The sequence below is a fragment of the Eulemur rufifrons genome, chromosome 8, assembly GCF_041146395.1.
Source record: "Eulemur rufifrons isolate Redbay chromosome 8, OSU_ERuf_1, whole genome shotgun sequence".
Lineage (NCBI taxonomy): Eukaryota > Metazoa > Chordata > Mammalia > Primates > Lemuridae > Eulemur > Eulemur rufifrons.
In genome coordinates, this window is record NC_090990.1 from 101,078,078 (window position 1) to 101,096,595 (window position 18,518).

The 18,518-nt window shown below is 44.6% G+C and overlaps 1 protein-coding gene across 1 annotated transcript; it reads left to right on the forward strand.

Annotated features, from left to right (window-relative positions):
• Positions 1-180: 180 nt before the first annotated feature.
• On the forward strand, positions 181-18,258 carry SHE (Src homology 2 domain containing E). Its single transcript, XM_069478672.1, has 6 exons — positions 181-1,147; positions 3,708-3,834; positions 13,910-14,215; positions 15,532-15,685; positions 16,121-16,240; positions 17,528-18,258. Exons 1-6 carry the CDS (start codon positions 542-544, stop codon positions 17,712-17,714), a joined length of 1,500 nt encoding a protein of 499 aa, XP_069334773.1. The 5' UTR covers positions 181-541; the 3' UTR covers positions 17,715-18,258.
• The last annotated feature ends 260 nt before the right edge of the window (positions 18,259-18,518 follow it).

An 18,518-nucleotide genomic window follows, 5' to 3' on the forward strand; every position in this document is an offset into this window, starting at 1 on the left:
TGCCACCTTCTCCCGACCGGGCACCCCCGGAGCCACCTCACAGGGGGCGCTCACCCCGCCGCCCCGGCTCTGGGCTGGAGGTGGCGGGGCTGGGAGGCGCCAGCCTCGGAGGGGAGGGGCGCGCGGAGGGGATGGGCTGCCCGCCGTCCGTCCACCGTCTGTCGCGGCGCCGGGGACACTCCCGCCGCCTCCGCTCCGTCCCCGCTAGTCCCTGTGAGTGTGGGCAGGGCTGCAGGGGGCTTCCGTGGGCCTGGCCTCTCCCACCACGGGAGGAAAAGCAGGGGGAAGCCCCCGGCGCCCGCCGCCTCCGGAGAGCCGCAGTGCCCTCGAGCTGTGTAGGCGCTGAAGACGAGCCCGGGCGGGGCCCCGGTGCGTCGTGCCTGTCGCCGTCCGTGTCCGGAGCGGAGGCCAGCGGCCGCCCGCTCGGCGCCCCGGACCGTAGGGGCACCACCCTGCCGGGCGTGGGCGACGGCCGGCCGGTGGCGCGCGGAGCAGCCGTCACGGGGCCTCGCCGCGGCCTCCAGCGCCCCAGTCACGGGGAATGCAGTGGTCCCCGACCCCTGGTGCCTCTCCGTGTTTGGGCTGGGCCTCCTCGATCGCCTGCTCCGCGGCCACGACGCTCCTGAGCCAAACCGGCCGGGCCCCCCTCATGGCGGCAAAGTGGTTCAAGGAGTTCCCCCTGAACCTGAAGACCGTGTCGGAGCGGGCCAAGCCCGGGGGCGGAGGCGGCGGCAAACTGCGCAAGAATTCAGAGGCCGGCGGCGTGGGGCCCACCACCGGCAAGGGCCGCAAGAACTCGGCGGCCGAGCTGGGGAGCAGCAGGGCCGGCGTCGGCCCCCCCAAGGACAGCCGGCTGTCCCGGGACAGTCTGCAGGGTCTGATTCAGGCCGCCGCGGGCAAGGGTCGCAAGAACTCCCGGGTCACCGAGGAGGAGCCCCACCGCGGTGCAACCAAGAGCTCGGGTTGCAGCACCTACATCAACAGGCTCATCAAGGTGGACACTCAGGAGAAGAATGGGAAGAGCAGCTACCCCGGCAGCAGTAGCAGCAGCAGTAGCAGCAGCAGCAGCTCTTCCTCCGCGTCCTCTTCCCCTTCCTCCCTGGGCCCAGAGCTGGACAAGGGCAAGATTATTAAGCAGCAAGACACGGTAAGAATACAACCTTCCTTGGACCACCTCTCAGTGGGAGGGGAGCTTAGCGGACCTGCTAAACCCGGGAGAGTGAGGATATGTTTCTTAGGGGCTTTGCCCCCCTCCACAATTCGGTGACACCTAAGTGGCCATTTAAAGTCATTAGACTTTTTATCTTGAAAAATCCTTATTCTAGAGGTGGGGAGCTTTGCAGAAATATACTATCTATTTAATTTTGTTAGCAGTTTGGAAGAGTAATTGAATGCGATTTCCTGCTTTGTTAAACTTGGTCCCTTTATAGATGTGGTTTATTTTAATTTTTATATTCTGGGGAATTCCAAAGCTAGACTTGTGTATGACTTTTATACTTGAGCTTAAGGAATAGTAACCTCTAAACCATGTAAGTATGGATTTCAAAGCTTCAGGAAATGGATGGGCCAACCCTCTTCACTGATTTCGAAGTTCCATCATTCTCTGCAGTTCCACCTAGTAAAGGGCTTCTGGGAGCTTCGGCAACACTGCAAGATTACTGCCCTTTCATTCATTCTGTGGACATTTGTTATGCAGCAGCCATATGGGGTAAGGGGCACGGGCCACTAAGGGCTGTGGGGGATACAGAATACGACAAGGAAATGCTCTTAAGGAAATTACAGATGAGGAGAGAAGAAGGTGTTTCCTGCTGCTTACACACTGGAGGTTTTCTGGGTGCTGTCCAATGTGGGAAAGTTAAGGAGTGTGAACATGTGAAGGGCCTTTCGTTTTTACAGCCATGAGTTGGTTTGGTTTGGTTGTTTTTATTTTCTTTCCTATGTGAAAGGGAGAGAGAGAGACGAGCTCAAGCTGAGATTTTAGACTCAAGTCCAGGTAATCACTTCATCACATGGGAACTTTAATTTTCTCTGGCCCCGGCTTCAAGCATGCTGCCTCCCTAAATGGAGTCAGGAGCCTGTGACACATACCACGCATGCCTGCATTGGGCACTTCTGTTCATTCCTGCATTCATTCTTTTCACGAATATTTACAGCGTGCCCACCCCGTGCCAGGCACAGAGCAGAGAGCCATGTAAAGATGGACGAAGCTCACGTGTTCCTCGGGGGCTTGCCTGACTAGCTCATAAGCAGCTTGAAGCCAAGGGCTGAGCATCACGTCTGTGTTCCTCGCTGTACCTTGCAACTGCAGTACACATGCTGGGTAGTTGAGAAAGATGGCTTGAGTGAGTGAATGGTAATCACAGTCCTCTGCAGAGGTTGGTTATTTTTATGGTTGTCACTTCTGGGTGTCTGAGGTTTCTTAGGCCATTTCCTCCCAGGCAGAGGGCCCACATCCAAGCCGTTCTCTCTTCTTCACTTCTCCCTCATTTATCTGGCAGGAATTCTTCCTGCCAGCCCCAGTGGTATTTCTCCGTGGACTCTTTGGAGAATGTAACCACACTGTGGGGCAAGGCCTAGAGCTTCCTCTCTGAGAAGGGTTCCTTAACCTCTGGTGTTGTCACTCAGCTGCTGCAGAGCAGAAATACTGCACACGCACCACCTCTCCAGGCACCTTCTAATTTTGGAAAGACAGATGCTTTCTGACACAAATTCTGATCAAAACTCTATCTGATGTATAGCCTGTGACAGTCAGTTTGCCTGTGAATTGTTGAACCTAGAACTCTCAGCACTGTTTCATCCTGACCTATTTCTCCTTGATGAAGCCTGTCTCTTAGAGCTGTTAGAAATTCCTTGAGGTGGCCGGGCGCGGTGGCTCACGCCTGTAATCCTAGCACTCTGGGAGGCCGAGGTGGGCGGATCCTTTGAGCTCAGGAGTTCGAGACCAGCCTGAGCAAGAGCGAGACCCCATCACTACTAAAAATAGAAAGAAATTATATGGACAGCTAAAAATATATATAGAAAAAATTAGCCGGGCATGGTGGTGCATGCCTGTAGTCCCAGCTACTCGGGAGGCTGAGACAGGAGGATCGCTTGAGCTCAGGAGTTTGAGGTTGCTGTGAGCTAGGCTGACGCCACGGCACTCACTCTAGCCTGGGCAACAGAGTGAGACTCTGTCTCAAAAAAAAAAAAAAAAAGAAAAAGAAAAAAAAAGAAATTCCTTGAGGACAGGAAGCATGGCTTGCTGGTTCGCTTGCATGACGCCCAGTGCCTAGCCAGTGCCAGTGGAGGACTGACTGACTCCCTGTGACTGAGTCAGCTGATGGAGTTTTAAAAACCCAAAGCATAGTCTGTGTGGTAGACCAATTCATCTCTGTGCTATAAAGCCAGGACACCCTCTACTCCCCACCATCCGTTTCTGCTACCCTCTAACTCAGCAGATGCTTTATTGCTTGTGGAGAGAAAGGGAGGTAAAAAGAGCTTTGTGGATAAGTAAAAGAGATTAGATGAATTGTTGCAAATCAATTACACTACCCAAAAAAATCAAATGTTTGTCCAACTGGGATACATCATCAAGTGCAAAAGCTATCGGGAACTGGTTAGAGATGTTAACCTCTGTTTGGATCTGCAGGCGATTTCAGTAGCCATGTTGATACCATCACCATTTTGGTATGTGGTAATCCTTAGCAACTGTCCTTGTTCTTTTATAGGTCATCATTTTAGAAGACTATGCTGACCCATATGATGCCAAGCGGACAAAGGGTCAAAGAGATGCAGAGAGAATAGGAGAGAACGATGGTTACATGGAACCCTACGATGCACAGCAAATGATAACAGGTTTGTAAGCAGATTCTGCTTAATAGGGACTGAAGTTTCACACTCGATTGGAGCTTTGTAAAATAGTAACTGGTATGTATTTGGAGAAGAGGGATAAAGCAATTTAACCAGATCCTGCTGACTGGAAGAAACAGAAATTAGACACAAAACTAATGTCACACTATCTAGCTAACTTCCTTTATGGTGTAGTATCCTTCAGAATTTTAGAATTTGCAGGGGTCTTTAAGGTTTTTCTGGTTCTTTGAAAGATGACATTTGTGAGTTTGTAGATCTGCTCAGAGTGTGAACTTGAGTTTTAAGATTGTTTACATACATTTCTTGGCCACTTTCAGAAGCTTTGACATCCATAATGGGAATCATGAATCTATACCAAGAGACAAATCACATACTTAAGGAATTTTAAGTTGTTAAGAGATGCAAACATGATATGATTCTCTGTATTGTAGTGGAAGATTTTCTCAACAAGTTCTACAACACTGGAGGAAAAAATGTAATTACTAAGGAATAATTAACAGCACTGCCATAAACCAAGCCATTCAAGGCAAACCACCTAAAACCAAACTTGGCTAAGCTTATAATTTTTCAAGTCACGATTCCAATTTGTGAGTTAAGCGATCACTCTGTTATTTTTGGTGTCAAACTTTTCCCATTTATTCATAGTTCTCTTAAGTTGATGTAAATGATACTTAAATAAAAATAATATAAACTAGTTATTTAAATGTATTTATAAATTTTAAAGTAAATTATTTGTTCACCTAATTTTCCTTAAACATTCTTCCATCTATAATGCAAAACAGTTTCTGAGTGCTGACTCAAGGGACGTTTATTTGAATGTTGTGGGTTTCATGCCTGGAAAAAGAGTAATTGGTCACACGTTAAAGACTTTGTCTCTTCTGTTTAAAACAGACTGAAAGGCTGTCAAGCTGAGGTTCCGTAAGTGTAGTCTCAGAAGAGCTGGGCAGAAGGTAGCGGCAGCGCCCTGGAAGGGCCAAGGCAGGCTTCAGAATGAAAACGGAGCTGCAACAGGAAAGCTCGGCTCTGTTTCCTGCTTCTCTGCTTACAGAGATAAGGTGTCCCATTTGGGGAGGGTGTACCCTGGCCAGGCTATGACCCTGACGGTCATTGGACTGTGACCCCTAATGAAATCTGTGAATGAAAGGAAGTGAAAATGAACTTAGTCAGAATTTTAAAAAATATCAGAGGCTTAAAAGGAATAGGGAAACGGATTTACTTTTACATAAAATTGAGGAAAAGGATTTTCTTTTTTAAAAAAAGTTAATGCTTAATCTTGATTCACCCTTCTTCATCCTTTGAGTTTATTCTGACATTTCTCTTTAGCTGAAATAGGTAGTTTATACTGTACCAGCTGTTGATTTGGGGAACCAGACTGATAATAGGGAAAATGCTATGCTTTTTAAACATGAATATAGCTTTTTAATTTTTTTCTCATAATTCCCTCAAGCGCTCTGGAAGCTAGGGGACTGCAAAGCTATTCCTCTTGCAACCAGGTTAAAAAAAAACAAGATCAGAGGGATTCAGACTTGCCTATGCTCACAAGACTTTTTAAGAGCCAGAGCAGGAATTAGCACCCAGATCTCCCACTCCAGGTTGAGTGGCCCGCCCAATACCACATGGCTGTCAGGACACACTTGCAATGATGTATGCAAAAGCACTGTAAACTTCACCCGTGAGTAGGGCATCACTCCACTCAGACTCACCAAGAACATTGTATTCAAAAGTCAAAATTGTCCAACATACAATAAATGTAATGATAATAGCTAGCATTATCAAATTTGAGTGTTTTTATTAAGTTCCAGGCTCTGTTTTAAACAGTTTATGCAAATAAATTCCTTTAGGAATACAAAATTAATATATTTAGTTGGTGAATAAATTTGAATTTATTAAAATCTAAATTATTAACTTTCTAAATTGGTGATCTAAGTACACTTTGCTCTTAACTTTAAAAAAAAAGTATGTTAGGCCGGGCGCGGTGGCTCACGCCTGTAATCCTAGCACTCTGGGAGGCCGAGGTGGGCGGATCGTTTGAGCTCAGGAGTTCGAGACCAGCCTGAGCAAGAGCGAGACCCCATCTCTACTAAAAATAGAAAGAAATTATATGGACAGCTAAAAATATATATAGAAAAAATTAGCCGGGCATGGTGGCGCATGCCTGTAGTCCCAGCTACTCGGGAGGCTGAGACAGGAGGATCACTTGAGCTCAGGAGTTTGAGGTTGCTGTGAGCTAGGCTGACGCCACGGCACTCACTCTAGCCTGGGCAACAGAGTGAGACTCTGTCTCAAAAAAAAAAAAAAAAAAAAGTATGTTAGTGGATTTTAAAGTTTTTTCATTTACAATATATGTGACAGGTCAGGTGCAGTGGTTCGTGCCTGTAATCCTAGCTCTTTGGGAGGCCAAGGCAGGAGGATCGCTTGAGGCCAGGAGTTCAAGACCAGCCTGAGCAACACAGACTCGATCTCTACAAAAAATTTAAAAAATTAGCCAGGTGCGGTGGGGGACGCCTGTAGTCCTGGTTACTTGAGTGGCTGAGGTGGGAGGATTGTTTGAGCCCAGGAGTTCAAGGCTGCAGTGAGCTGTGATCGTGCCACTGCACTCCAGCCTGGGCAACAGAGCAAGACCCTGTCTCTATAAAATACAAAATAAATAAAATAAAACAAATATCACAAAGCACCTTCTCAATCAATGTAGAAGAGTATTCCTCTTATTCTACCGATAGGTTACACAGCTGGCCAGAATAACAGGAAGTAAGTTTATCGGAAGCTAGAAATAAAAGATTTGCTGCTTGGGTTTTTGTTTTTTGAACCTTTTACTTTTTCATTCAGTTTGCTTGTGTGCTTGGCTGTCAAGCCCAAGTTCAGAAATCTCCCATATTTCTTGAGAAACGTTCGGGATTTTTTTTAGTTTGTTTCAGTAGGAGATGGAGAGGGTGCTAATGAACATGAATTAACTGTGGATCAGTTAAATCTGTATTGCCATTCTCTGTATTGCCTTTTTTCTGCCTGTGAAATGGGAACAACATGCCTGGTTTTAACAATATCTTGGGCATACAGAATACTGTCTGTGGTGTTACTTTATAACATCCAACAAATACTTCTTGGGTGTTTCTTTACCACGTACTGGGCCCTGTGCTGGCCTCTGGGCATCCAGGAAGCAGATCCACATGATTCCTGCCTTTGGACCTCACAGCCTAAGCGGGAAACAGACCTAACACCAATAAAGAAGATAAGTTAGTGAAAGTGTGATAAATGCCATGAAATAGAGAAAAAGAATCAACATCTTCATCAGGAACAGAGGAAGAAAGGGAAGCTAAGAGGAGTTCATGGCTTTCCTATGACCAAATAATTGTGGGACACAGGCTCCCTGGATGCCCCAAAACTTTGCTCTTAACTTTTAAAAGTTAAGAATTATTATATTATCACTTAGATTTATCCAAAGGATTGTTTATAAAAAGATATGACTATGAATACAAGGCAATCTTAGCATAAACCTCTGTTGGTTTCCTGCTAAATTAGCAGGAACATTTTAGCTAAATAGCAGAAATATTCTACATAATTTAGCATTATTACAAAAAAAAAATAATAATGTAGCATGTGAGTTTTAGCCACCAAACTGAAACTTTGGCATGGGGGGGTCATTAGAAATTCCCTAAGATAGCTGTAAGTTGACATGAGAATTCTTCTCACAGTTGGCATCATACAACCATAAGTTGAAGTCTTATTAGGTGCTGAACTTGCCAAACTTCCTCACTAAATCCAACATCCCTGTAAAGTGGGTTTCTGTTATCCAGTTGAGGAAACCTAGTTCAGAAAGATTAAATAACTTGTCCAGATTACACAACTGAAAAATGGAGATACCAGGTCATTCAGCAAGCTTTGCTTTTAGCTATGGAGCCATGGTCGAAGATTGTTTTTAAAATTTTATTTTTGCCTCCAAACGGTTTTGTTGGTTTGTTTAAATAGTCATATCTAAAGGGGAACTTCATTGTTCAGGTTTCCATTAAAAAAATCTATTAATGGAAAAAAAAACAAATGAAGACTTTTTGATTTATTTAATTTTTTGCTTTTCTTCTTAAATTTCAGGGTTTCTGAACTATACCTGCTTTTGTTCAGATGTTTAGATTTATTCAATAAGAAAATATTAAAGTAATTTTACATCAAAAGCTTGAGTACTGATAAAAGATGTGAGTAAAAGAGTTGTCTAACAGTGCCATTTCTTTTTTCATTAGTTCATTTTTTATTATTTTATTTAGTTTAAAGCTACATTTGAATATCCATTTATTAACCTTTATCCAAAGGACCTGATGGATTAATTTCTGATATATGCTATCTTGGTAGAATAATCATTGTACTTGATTATTTACACGGTAGGGCTTAAATTTATCTTTAGTGGTATTGCATGGTGGAAACTTTTTGAGGGGGGTACATGTGATAATTCAATACATTCATATAATTTGTAAAGATCAAATCAGTATACTTGGGATATCTGTCACCTTAAATACTTGTCTTTTCTTTATGCTAGAACCATTCAAATTCCTCTAGTTATTTTGAAATGTACAATAGATTATCATAAACTATAGTCACCCTACCGATCTAACACTAGGTCCTATTTCTTCTACCAAACCATATATTTGTACCCATTAACTACCTTCTCTTCACCCTCTCTCCCCGCTACTCTTCCCAGCCTCTAATGACCACTACTCTACCCTCTATCTTCATAAGATCCATTTTTTTAGCTTCCACATCTGAGTGAGAACATGCGACATTTGTCTTTCTGTGCTTGTAACAGCCCTGTTTCTGAATCCAAGAGGAAAATAGAGCTTTGTGAGACTCCAAAGTTAATGTTTTGGAAACATGAAATGGACATAAAAATGTTAGAAATCAACATTTTACCTGAAATCTTTGACCATAAAGCTTAGGTTCAAGTCAGTAGTAAATGGCTCCCCCATTAACTACGGCCTGACTGTGGCCTCGGTTTATTTACCTATGAAAATGGGATAACAAGTCTGTCACTGCCTTATGGGGTGTCAGCGAGATGCTGGGTATAATGCACCCAGTACATGCATACCCAGTAAATACAGCCATTATTTAGACACTCCAGGGAGAATTTCCTTTTCAAAGAGAATTCCAGACCATATAGAGCAATATTAATTGCTAACTACAATTAATTTAGTAAGAGGAAGTCTAAGTCTTCTGCTATGTTTTTAAATGTGAACTGCATAATTATGTGCAGCGAGTTGGGGATTGAGAAGGGAAAATTTTCGGCCCCTATTATGTTTCACGCTAACCAGCTGCACGTTTTAACTGGTGCAGGTCAGCCCTCAGTTTCAGCCCCGCTGCAAATGAGTGTTTATCTGCTGCCCGTCCAGTGCATTCTGTTGTCTGCCGTGGTAAATGGCCTCTATCGGCAGCCAGGGTGTAGCTTCCTCTCGCCATTTCCTCCTTCTCAGGCTCGTTTCCTCTTGGAGCCCGCTCTGCACGTCAGGGGCTATTCTCCCTGCAGGAAGGGTCGGCTTGCAGCCCCACGATTGTTTCTGTTTCTATGGCGCCTCAGGTTAGGGGCAGCCAGGTGTTGGAATGGACTGGAAGATTACTCCCCTTGAAGGGAGGGCGCTGTCAAGCCCTTTTTTCCCTCTAATTAAACATTTGTTTCAAAAGATGATAGTACTGTGCAGGTTTTGCCCAATCCCAGGACTCTGCAAGGAAGGCACGTTCTCAGCTGTATGCTTTCCAAGGTCTCTCCCAGAACTCTCGTGTGCACAGACTGTCTAAAATAGAAGGAATGCAAGGACCTCATCACTAAAGTAAAAACTCCAACGCATGTGTATTAAGAACTCAAGATTCTCATCACTGTAATCATTTTAATACACACTTACTGAAGTTTCCTGTGAGCAGGACTGCTCTCTAAGGTTGGAATTAACTCTCCTTTGAGTCCAGCTGGGGCAGAATTGCAGCCGAGGACTTGGGGAAGGGTTTCCCCAATCTGTGCCAGATGGTCTACACTGAGGGTAAACTTAAGCTTTGATTAGAAACCTAAAAATTCTAAATTCATCCTTTGAATTCCTTTGTCTTTTCTGCTTCCTTTGTCTTAGTTCTTTAGAAAAGTCCATTTATAAAAATTCCAGCCATATCTTAACCAAGAACAGAGTATGTTTTTGTTTCTTGTTTTCCATAGCTCCATCTAGAACAGGCAATGAAGAGAAAAAGCTGTAGGATTGAGAGTCAAGAGCCTTGGACAGGAGATGCAGCTCTGACCTCAGACAACCTCGGGCCTGGCCCGGCTTGGGGGCTGGAGGCTACTCTTCCAGCTCTCAACGTTCTGATGCGGAGGTTTTTGACACAGGTGGTACCCTTCTCCTGGAGGGGGCTAGCAACGAGAGACCAGTTCTGATGAGCAGGAGGAACTGGGATGGGGATTGTGGGCTCCCAGGACATGTGGAAGTGGTTCTCAGGCTTAGCTACCATTAGGATCACCTGAGGAATTTTTACAATCTGACTCCCAAACTGTATCCCAGACCAATTAAATCAAAACCTCTGTTGTGGGAGCCAAGCAGCAGTAGGTGTTAAAGTTCCCCCAGGTCATTTCAGTGAGCCATTACATTACTGCGGAGAATCAGAGACAGCTGCTGACAGGGGCCCCTATCCGGCAGAACCGTAACCTCGTCCTATTTACAAGTTTCGCCCTTTTGGATTTAGTGCCCTGATTTTAACAACTTTTTTCTCATTTGTTGTACTTTCCTTGTTATAGAAGTCTTAGTGAGTCAATCGATGATTCTTTTCCATAGAGTGTCACCATGTCTGTTTTTAAGTTGCAGATAGAAAGCCTTTCCATTCTTCGTGTCCACAGCACTACGTCTCCCGAGTCTCTTCTTGCTCACTCAGCCCTCCTTCTCAGCCTTCTTGGCTGGCACCTCTTCTTCCAGCCACCTTAACTGAAGGAGACCTGGTTCTGCCTTTGATCCTCTTTCCTTTTCAGTCCGCCCTCCTTTGCTCTCGTGGTTGCTTTCATTCTCGCGGTACTCACACCATCCGTTTGTGAGTAGCTCTGACATGCACCTCCAGACCCACGTTGTCACCTGCTGGAGAAGTTCTAGAACTCCTTCCCCACCCTCTTCCCTCCCATCCATCCATCTGTTAGGTAGATAGCGAGGGATTCCGGTCTCCTAGGGACGAAAGTGGGTGCTGTTGCCTTGGTTCAATTGCCCCACCTGAGAAGAAGGATGAGGGTGGGCCCCCAGGCCCCCATCTTGGTCCTGCCCCACCCTAATCCTCTCTGAGAGACTGCCATGTCTGGGGGAGGAGGAAATACCCTATGAATCTGCCAGTCAGAACTTAGTGCGCCAGCTACAAAAGAATGCAGAGGACTCTCTAGCCCCGGGGCCAAGCAGTAGGGATACCATACAGTCCAAACATTGGCCTGGAAGCCACATGCGCAGTACGACTCAGGTCATGCAACTCCCCACTGTCCAATCAAAGTGGTTCCAGGGTGACGTCTGAGTCACAGGGAGGTCGCAATCTGAGCGCTGTAAAACAAGATGTAGACCATAACCAACCCCTTTCCTTTTTGCCCTTCCTTTTGCTCTCCCTTTGCTGCGACAGTGGGTCCAGTCGTCATATGTGGCGTGTGTATCAGGCTCTGTAAACCTGTATCTTGCTCTTACTCTATAATCCTCTTTCTCTCCTCAATAAAACTCATTTTTGTGCTTGCCTTAATTTGGTGCACCTGGTCATTCTTCGGCCATGAGCTTGCTAAGAACCAACATTTCCAACTGAAACCTGACACACCCAATTGTTAGTTAGCACAACTGTGTGTCCTGCGACGATAAAGAAGACATGGTGGTCCCTCCCTTGGCTGTCTTCACCAAATTGGAAATACAGACACACATCGACAAATCCACGCAATAGAAGTGCAAGGTGAGAGTGGGTTGGCATGACAGCCATGGCGCCTGGTCAGCCCTGTGAGGCGTCAGAGGAGAAAGTGGGCAGGAAAGTCTTCTCCCGAGGAAGGAGAGGCTGAGTTAGTTCTCAAAGGATTGGAAGATCACCAGGACGCTGGTGAGGGTAAGGCAGTGTGGTGTGCAGGGAACTTCAGAAGTTCCACTGGGTTAGAGCAAAGAGCAGGATTATGGTGGAACAGGGACAGGGTGGGTCTGACAGAAGAAATTAGAGAGGGAGACAGTGATCTGGCCATAGAAAGCCTCTCGTGCCATACTGAGCAGTTTGTGCTTGCTCAGTAAACAGTTGAGAGCTTATGAGGTGTTAAGTGATAAGATGTCTATGTTTGGAAAGGTCCACCTTGACTATCACCAGGTGGAGGATGGATTGAAGGCTTCCTGATGGGCACTTAGAAGAGCCACAACACGATGCTTCTGTTGGTCTATATCACTGTTCTAGCTGTCCAGACTTTAATCATCTCTAACTCTACTTGGCAAGACCCCAGCCCCAGGCTGGTCAGCTGCCAGATACTGCTGGTTCCTTCCCACTGTGGCTGCCTGGCTGGCTGGTGGCTGCTTAGTTTGCATCAGGTTTTTTTTGTCTGTTTTTATCCCTCAGTTCAGACCATACCTTTCTGACTAACTCCATCCTGTACACTGTGCTTAGAGTTACATTCCAGTGAAGCACAAATATAATTTTTATTCCCTGTTAAAAAACTTAAAATGGTTCTGCATGACATACATACAGAACAATCTAAACATTTTGTCCTTGCTTTTAAAACTTCTGCACTCTGGTGCCTGGCTTGTCTACTTTTCCAGCTTCTTCTCCCACTGCCTCTCTCCTCTCTGGCCTTCTGTCCTTTAAATTTATCTCTCAACTCCCCCTTATGGGAACAATCCCTTTATAGTTCCCACCTCCATATCTTTACTCGGACAGCTTCCTCCACTGGAAATGACCTTCTCTATCAAAGTCAACTCATCTTCCATTTCTCTTCCACTTGGAGTCAGTCCAAATGTACTGGCGAAGAGTATGGCTTCTCCAGCCCCACTTCCTGCTTTTGCATCCAGGCTTTGCCACTTACTGGTTTGGACAATTTCCTTAAACTCTTTGTGCTTAAGTTTTCTCTTCTGTAATAACGGGGAAATAACAGTAGCCATTTCATAGAGTGGTTGTGAAAATTACAACACGCTTAGAATAGTGTTTAACACATGGTAAGCCATCGATAATTGTCCGCTGTTGAGTGATTATTGTTGTTTTTCCCTATAACACCTCTTTTACTTTGATTTTTCATGAAGTTATTAGACTGATACATTTTGTCTGTGAATGTTTATGGCTTCCCTACTATATAAAACTGCCTAGAAGTCAAGAACTCTAACTAATGCACATATCTTCCCTCAGTGCGTATGGAACAATGTTTTGAATGCACAGTCTCCAACTTAAAATGGTTTGGCTTACGTTTTTTGGACTTTACAATGGTGCCAAAGCGATATGCGTTCAGAAGAAACCATCCTTTGAGTATCCACACAACCATTCTGTTTTTCACTTTCAATAGAGTATTCAATTAATTACATGAGATGTTTAACACTTTATTGTGTTAGATGCTTTGTGTTAGATGATTTTGCCCAACTATAGACTAATGTAAGTGTTCTGAGTAAGATAGGCCAGGCTAAGCTATGATGTTTGTTCAGTAGGTTGGGTGTATTAAATGAGTTTTTGACTTATACATGTTTATTAAAATACTTTGATCTGGGCTTCCTAACAAAATGTAAAGACTTTGAAAGTGAACTATACTCAGAGCAAACGCCAGGACAAGAAACAGGGTACCCTGCGGCCACTTCTTACACCTGCAAGTTGCACCCTGGAGGCGTGCCTGTCTTCAGATGTAATCTCTCAGTTTAAGAGGTGATCCCATTATCTGGCTCAGGCGACTGGAGGGAAGAAGTTGTAGGTACCTTCCTTTTGCTTTTGTAGCCCTGCTGGGAAGTAAGTAATCAGCCCATTAGGGAACAAGCTTGCAGTTCTCTGCCACCTTCAACCAGTCGGAGGTGAAGAGGTAATTAGGTTAATTACCAGGCTTTGTGGCACCTTTTCTTTCAAGGGCTTGTGTGTGACATGTGTTTTTCAGAAATCAGACGCCGCGGTTCCAAAGATCCCCTGGTGAAGGCTCTTCAGCTGCTGGACAGCCCCTGCGAGCCGGGAGAGAACGGCCCGAAGTCAGAGCCGTCGGCCAAAAGACGCAGTTCCAAGGACCTCCTGGGGAAGCCGCCGCAGCTGTACGACACTCCCTACGAGCCTGCGGAAGGGGGCCCCAGGGCCGAGGGGAAGGCGCGGCCCCCAGACAGCCGGCTGCCCGAGAACGACGAGAGGCCGGCGGCGGAGTACGAGCAGCCCTGGGAGTGGAAGAAGGAGCAGATCGTGCGGGCCCTGTCAGGTGAGGGCGGAGCCTGCCCGCGGGCCTCGCTGCCCAGAAGCCGCCACCCGACCTGGCTTTCCAGCCGTCCTTGTTCTTGGTGTTCCTCACTGCAGCTCTTTTTTCCAAGGAATTTGATACAGGGAATAAGAATCTGGCTATGGTTGAAAGACCAGGATTGAAGTTGGGCCCTGAATATCGCATGTATTTTTTTATCCTTATGGATACCTTTATTTTCCTTTCTCTTCTCGGTGTGCAACTGTTTTGGAAATGCCTTCAGTGATTAATGATCACTGTATGTTTATTTTTCCACCATCGAAGCTATCAGATTGGTGGGAGCAGCTTTTTCTAACTCTTACTTAGTGTTATTCCTACAACCTGTTACAATCCCTATTTCCACAATGGCAGTACTGAATAAAATGGATTACAGGTAGCGGTGATTGCAAAACTGCATGAAGCTAGATTTTTTTTGTTTTGTTTAGAAAATCTTCCTAAATGAATCAATTCTTCAAGTGTGAATTTTTAAAATAACTTAAGAGAAAGTTGATAAGTAGGTTGTCAATAGATAATTCTCCCTCCTGCTTCTCCCAAGACATAGTTTTTCTACCTAGCCAGCCACATAATTTCTTTTGCCTTTGATTTAAAATGTTAGGGGTATTTCTTCTCTCTAACAGGAAAGCCAGGTTTGCAATTAAAAGGATAGCCAATGTAAAGGGTGAACAGAGAAGGTAGTATATTTGATAGCAAGCATTTGAATCAGTTTTATTTATATTTTAGTCTTGTTTTTTCAACAGATCTCTTTTTGGAACCTGCTGTTTTCTTGCTACTGTGCTAGGTGCCGCCATTTTATCTCCTTATGTTCTGTCCAACCTAGGTATCAGCATCTTTAAAGTATTATTTGGTAGTTTGTTTCTGAGTTGATTTTTCTTTTTACTATTTCATAGTAAAAACTGTTCATTTGGCTTTATAGAATGCTGCACACTCTTGCAATGAATCATTACCTGTAACTGTGTAGTCTCTTATTCTAAAAATACCAAAACAAAGAATTTTTCAAAGTCCATGCTCAAATATATTAAAGCAGTTTCCTCTCATATTCTAAAACTATGTGATACTGATGAATATCTTACAGAAGTGGCTGTATGTGGAGGCTAGCAGTGTTATCAGATATCAAAGATAGCAGGAGCGCAGCTAGCCAGGGTATTGGACGGTATATTACAGCTCACATTAAAGGGGGAAATGCTGCTTTCCTGAGCTAAGGCAGACAAGGAGGTTTCTTCTTTGAAGTTTACATTGGTCATCTCAGTGGCCTCTGATGTTAAATGGAGTCTTCCTTCCAGTCCAGTTTGAAGGATCTGAGCGACCTGCCAGGGAGGAGACCGTGAGACAGCACCACCGGCAGAAGAGCTGGACTCAGAAGATCTTGAAGCCAGCCCTCTTGGACCACAGTGAGGGGGAGAAAGTGGACCCAGGCCTGCCCCTGGAGAAGCAGCCGTGAGTCTCCCCCACAGACCCTTGTATCCGACAGTGCCCGGGAGCTTACTGACAGCCTCGTAGTGGGGGCACACTGGCCCACTTTACATGATTGTTTTTGATCATGAATATTTGTCTGGGTAGAGCTTATTAATGAGAACCCATCTTCAAAGCCCAGTGCATTTGTGCAGAATGGAAAGTATACTGTATCTTGACAGCCTTGTTTTAAATGTCATTCTCCTGTACAGAGTGAAAACTAGCCTGTTACCTCTTATATGATTGATAGGCTTTGTGAGCCGGGATCATCCAAACCTGCATTTTGTCTGTTCTGAATGGGAAGCAGGATCTAGTTCAGGCTGTTGAGCTTCCATCAGAAGTTCATTTCAAATAATGCTTTATGGGAGGATGCATGTTGCCACTCACGGTGCCTTCCCTCCTCCACCCCCCATTTTTCAGCTGGTATCATGGTGCCATTACCCGTGCTGAGGCTGAGAGTCGACTACAGCCCTGCAAAGAAGCTGGTTATCTGGTTCGAAATAGCGAGTCAGGGAACAGTAGGTACTCCATTGCACTAAAGTAAGTATTGAAGCCTCGTGGGCTTGCCTTGTCTCTGAGTAGAGGGGACACTGTGACATGGGTAGATGACCAGTCAGAAAAGATGCAATGTGAAGGTGGTTCACAGGGGTGGTGTGTATTGCCAGAAAATCAGATGCATTTGCTTGGACAGTGGAACGTGAGATGCTCTCTCTGACTAGAATGCAAAATTGGTATTAGGTAAATGCCTCAGTATTTAGTAAGATAATGAGGGGCTTATTTCATTATCCTTGTACATTAATCCATTTCTACCTTACATTACCTGATCTGGAATAGGCCTCTCAGTAGAGAAATAATCCCTGATAAAAAGAATAGTTCCAGTCATTCCTCTTTTATTCCCTACTACTCGGGGCTTTAATAAATCAGATCTCTTGATTGTCAAAATGCCAACTGCAATTTTGATACCAGTTTCTTCTGGTGAAGAAGGAAATGCTGACTTGCCTCTTACTCCCCCTGTTTGATTATACACAGAAAATTCACATTTGCCTGGTAGGCCCGGTGGAGTGTGTATCATGGAAATTCTCGTTGCTCTGTGAGTTCGGTGGCGCTATATTGGAGGATCATTGTCAAGAGCCCTAACAGCATTTCCTTCCTGAGGAAGCTGAGCCCCTGCAGCTGAAACAATCAGACTGGAGGGGAACTGGGGCGGGGGGAGGTGTTGGAGCAATATGGCTCAGAAAATGGGATAGGCCACCAGATATACAATACCAGGAATAGCTCTACTGTGTTCCTGAAATTGGTGCTTGTGGATTAAATCTTTGAGCCTTCTGTGCCAGCTGTCAGTATATACAAGCAGGAATGGTCTTTTCAGATGAAGGGGGCAGGAAACAGTTTTGATGATGATGAGGAGGATGACTCATCTGTTCTTTTTGGAAAAAAGGAGGAAGAAGCCTCGTATATGTACTTTTAGCTGTGGTAAGGAGGGTGAGTTTACCCCTCTTCTTAGCCTCGTGCTTGGACTTAAGCACTGGTTTGGCAATTTCAAAGCAAGAAAGGGCTTGGCTTTTTGTTTTATTGTTTTCTTTGGTGCAGGACTTGATGATTTACGTTCAATAAGGTGTAAACAACTCAAGGATGACATGCATTTAAGCTGTGAAATTTCTGAGAGCTCCAGGAGAGTGTCGAATGCATTTCTGTTTGTAGAGAACAATTCTGGGGAAAGATGAGAACCCATCAACTTATTGTGAATCTTGCTGGAATTGTTTTCAGTGGGGAGGGATCCTCTGCTCACCCATTCATGTCTCCTTCTTGATTTTTCTGTTGTTCCAGGACTAGTCAAGGATGTGTCCACATCATAGTGGCTCAGACCAAAGACAACAAATACACACTGAATCAGACAAGCGCTGTGTTTGACAGCATCCCCGAAGTGGTACACTACTATTCCAATGAAAAGTTGCCTTTCAAAGGGGCAGAACACATGACCTTACTCTACCCCGTGCATAACAAGCTTCACTGAGGTTCAGCCATTGAAAGCCCTGGGCCTCTGGCGCCTACGAGGGCATCAGCACCCAACCAGCATTTCAGCGGACAAGGCCGGACTGCTCCTAAGTAACTAGTTGAAAGTGGGAGTCTTCATTTTAAAAGTCCAAGAGTCTTTGATCTTGAATTCAATCCATGACACTTGGTTTCTGATCTATCCCTTGTTTCCTTGTTAAATAGTTCTACAGTAAGAAATTGTAATTTGCCTGTTGTCTCCACCTCTGGAGTAGGATGTTCTATTTAGGGGATGACTCTCAGGAAAGGTAAGTCAAGAGTTCAGGAGCATTAAATGCTCCAGAAATGTGCTGATTGGTACCTGGAATACCTGGTCTTTAAACAAACCAATGAGAAAACCACTTTGCTTTTATGTATGATCGTGTGGACCAAAAGAGTGTGTAATGTCGGGCTCCTTATTTGAGGGAAATAGATGAACAGTGGAAAATACAAATGATGGGCAAGAAAGTTGTCTTTCTCCCTCAAGTGTCCTAATTCAGCTCTGGAGTTCATGAAAATTCACAATTTTAGAGTCCGCCTTAGAATTATTTTGTTGGTCAGCCTTTCTGAGAAAGTTGGTGTTTTCTCAGATAACAGACTTTATCATTTTTCAACAAATCAGTGATATAAGCATAAATAGGAAGGAAGATGCCCCAGATTTAAGAATCACCGATATAATTAAGCATTGGCATCATTATTATAATTCTGAGTTATGGAATAAAACATACAGCAAAGATTTCATTTCTAATTTTTTAAATTCTAAAAATTTACAAAGCTCAACAACTGT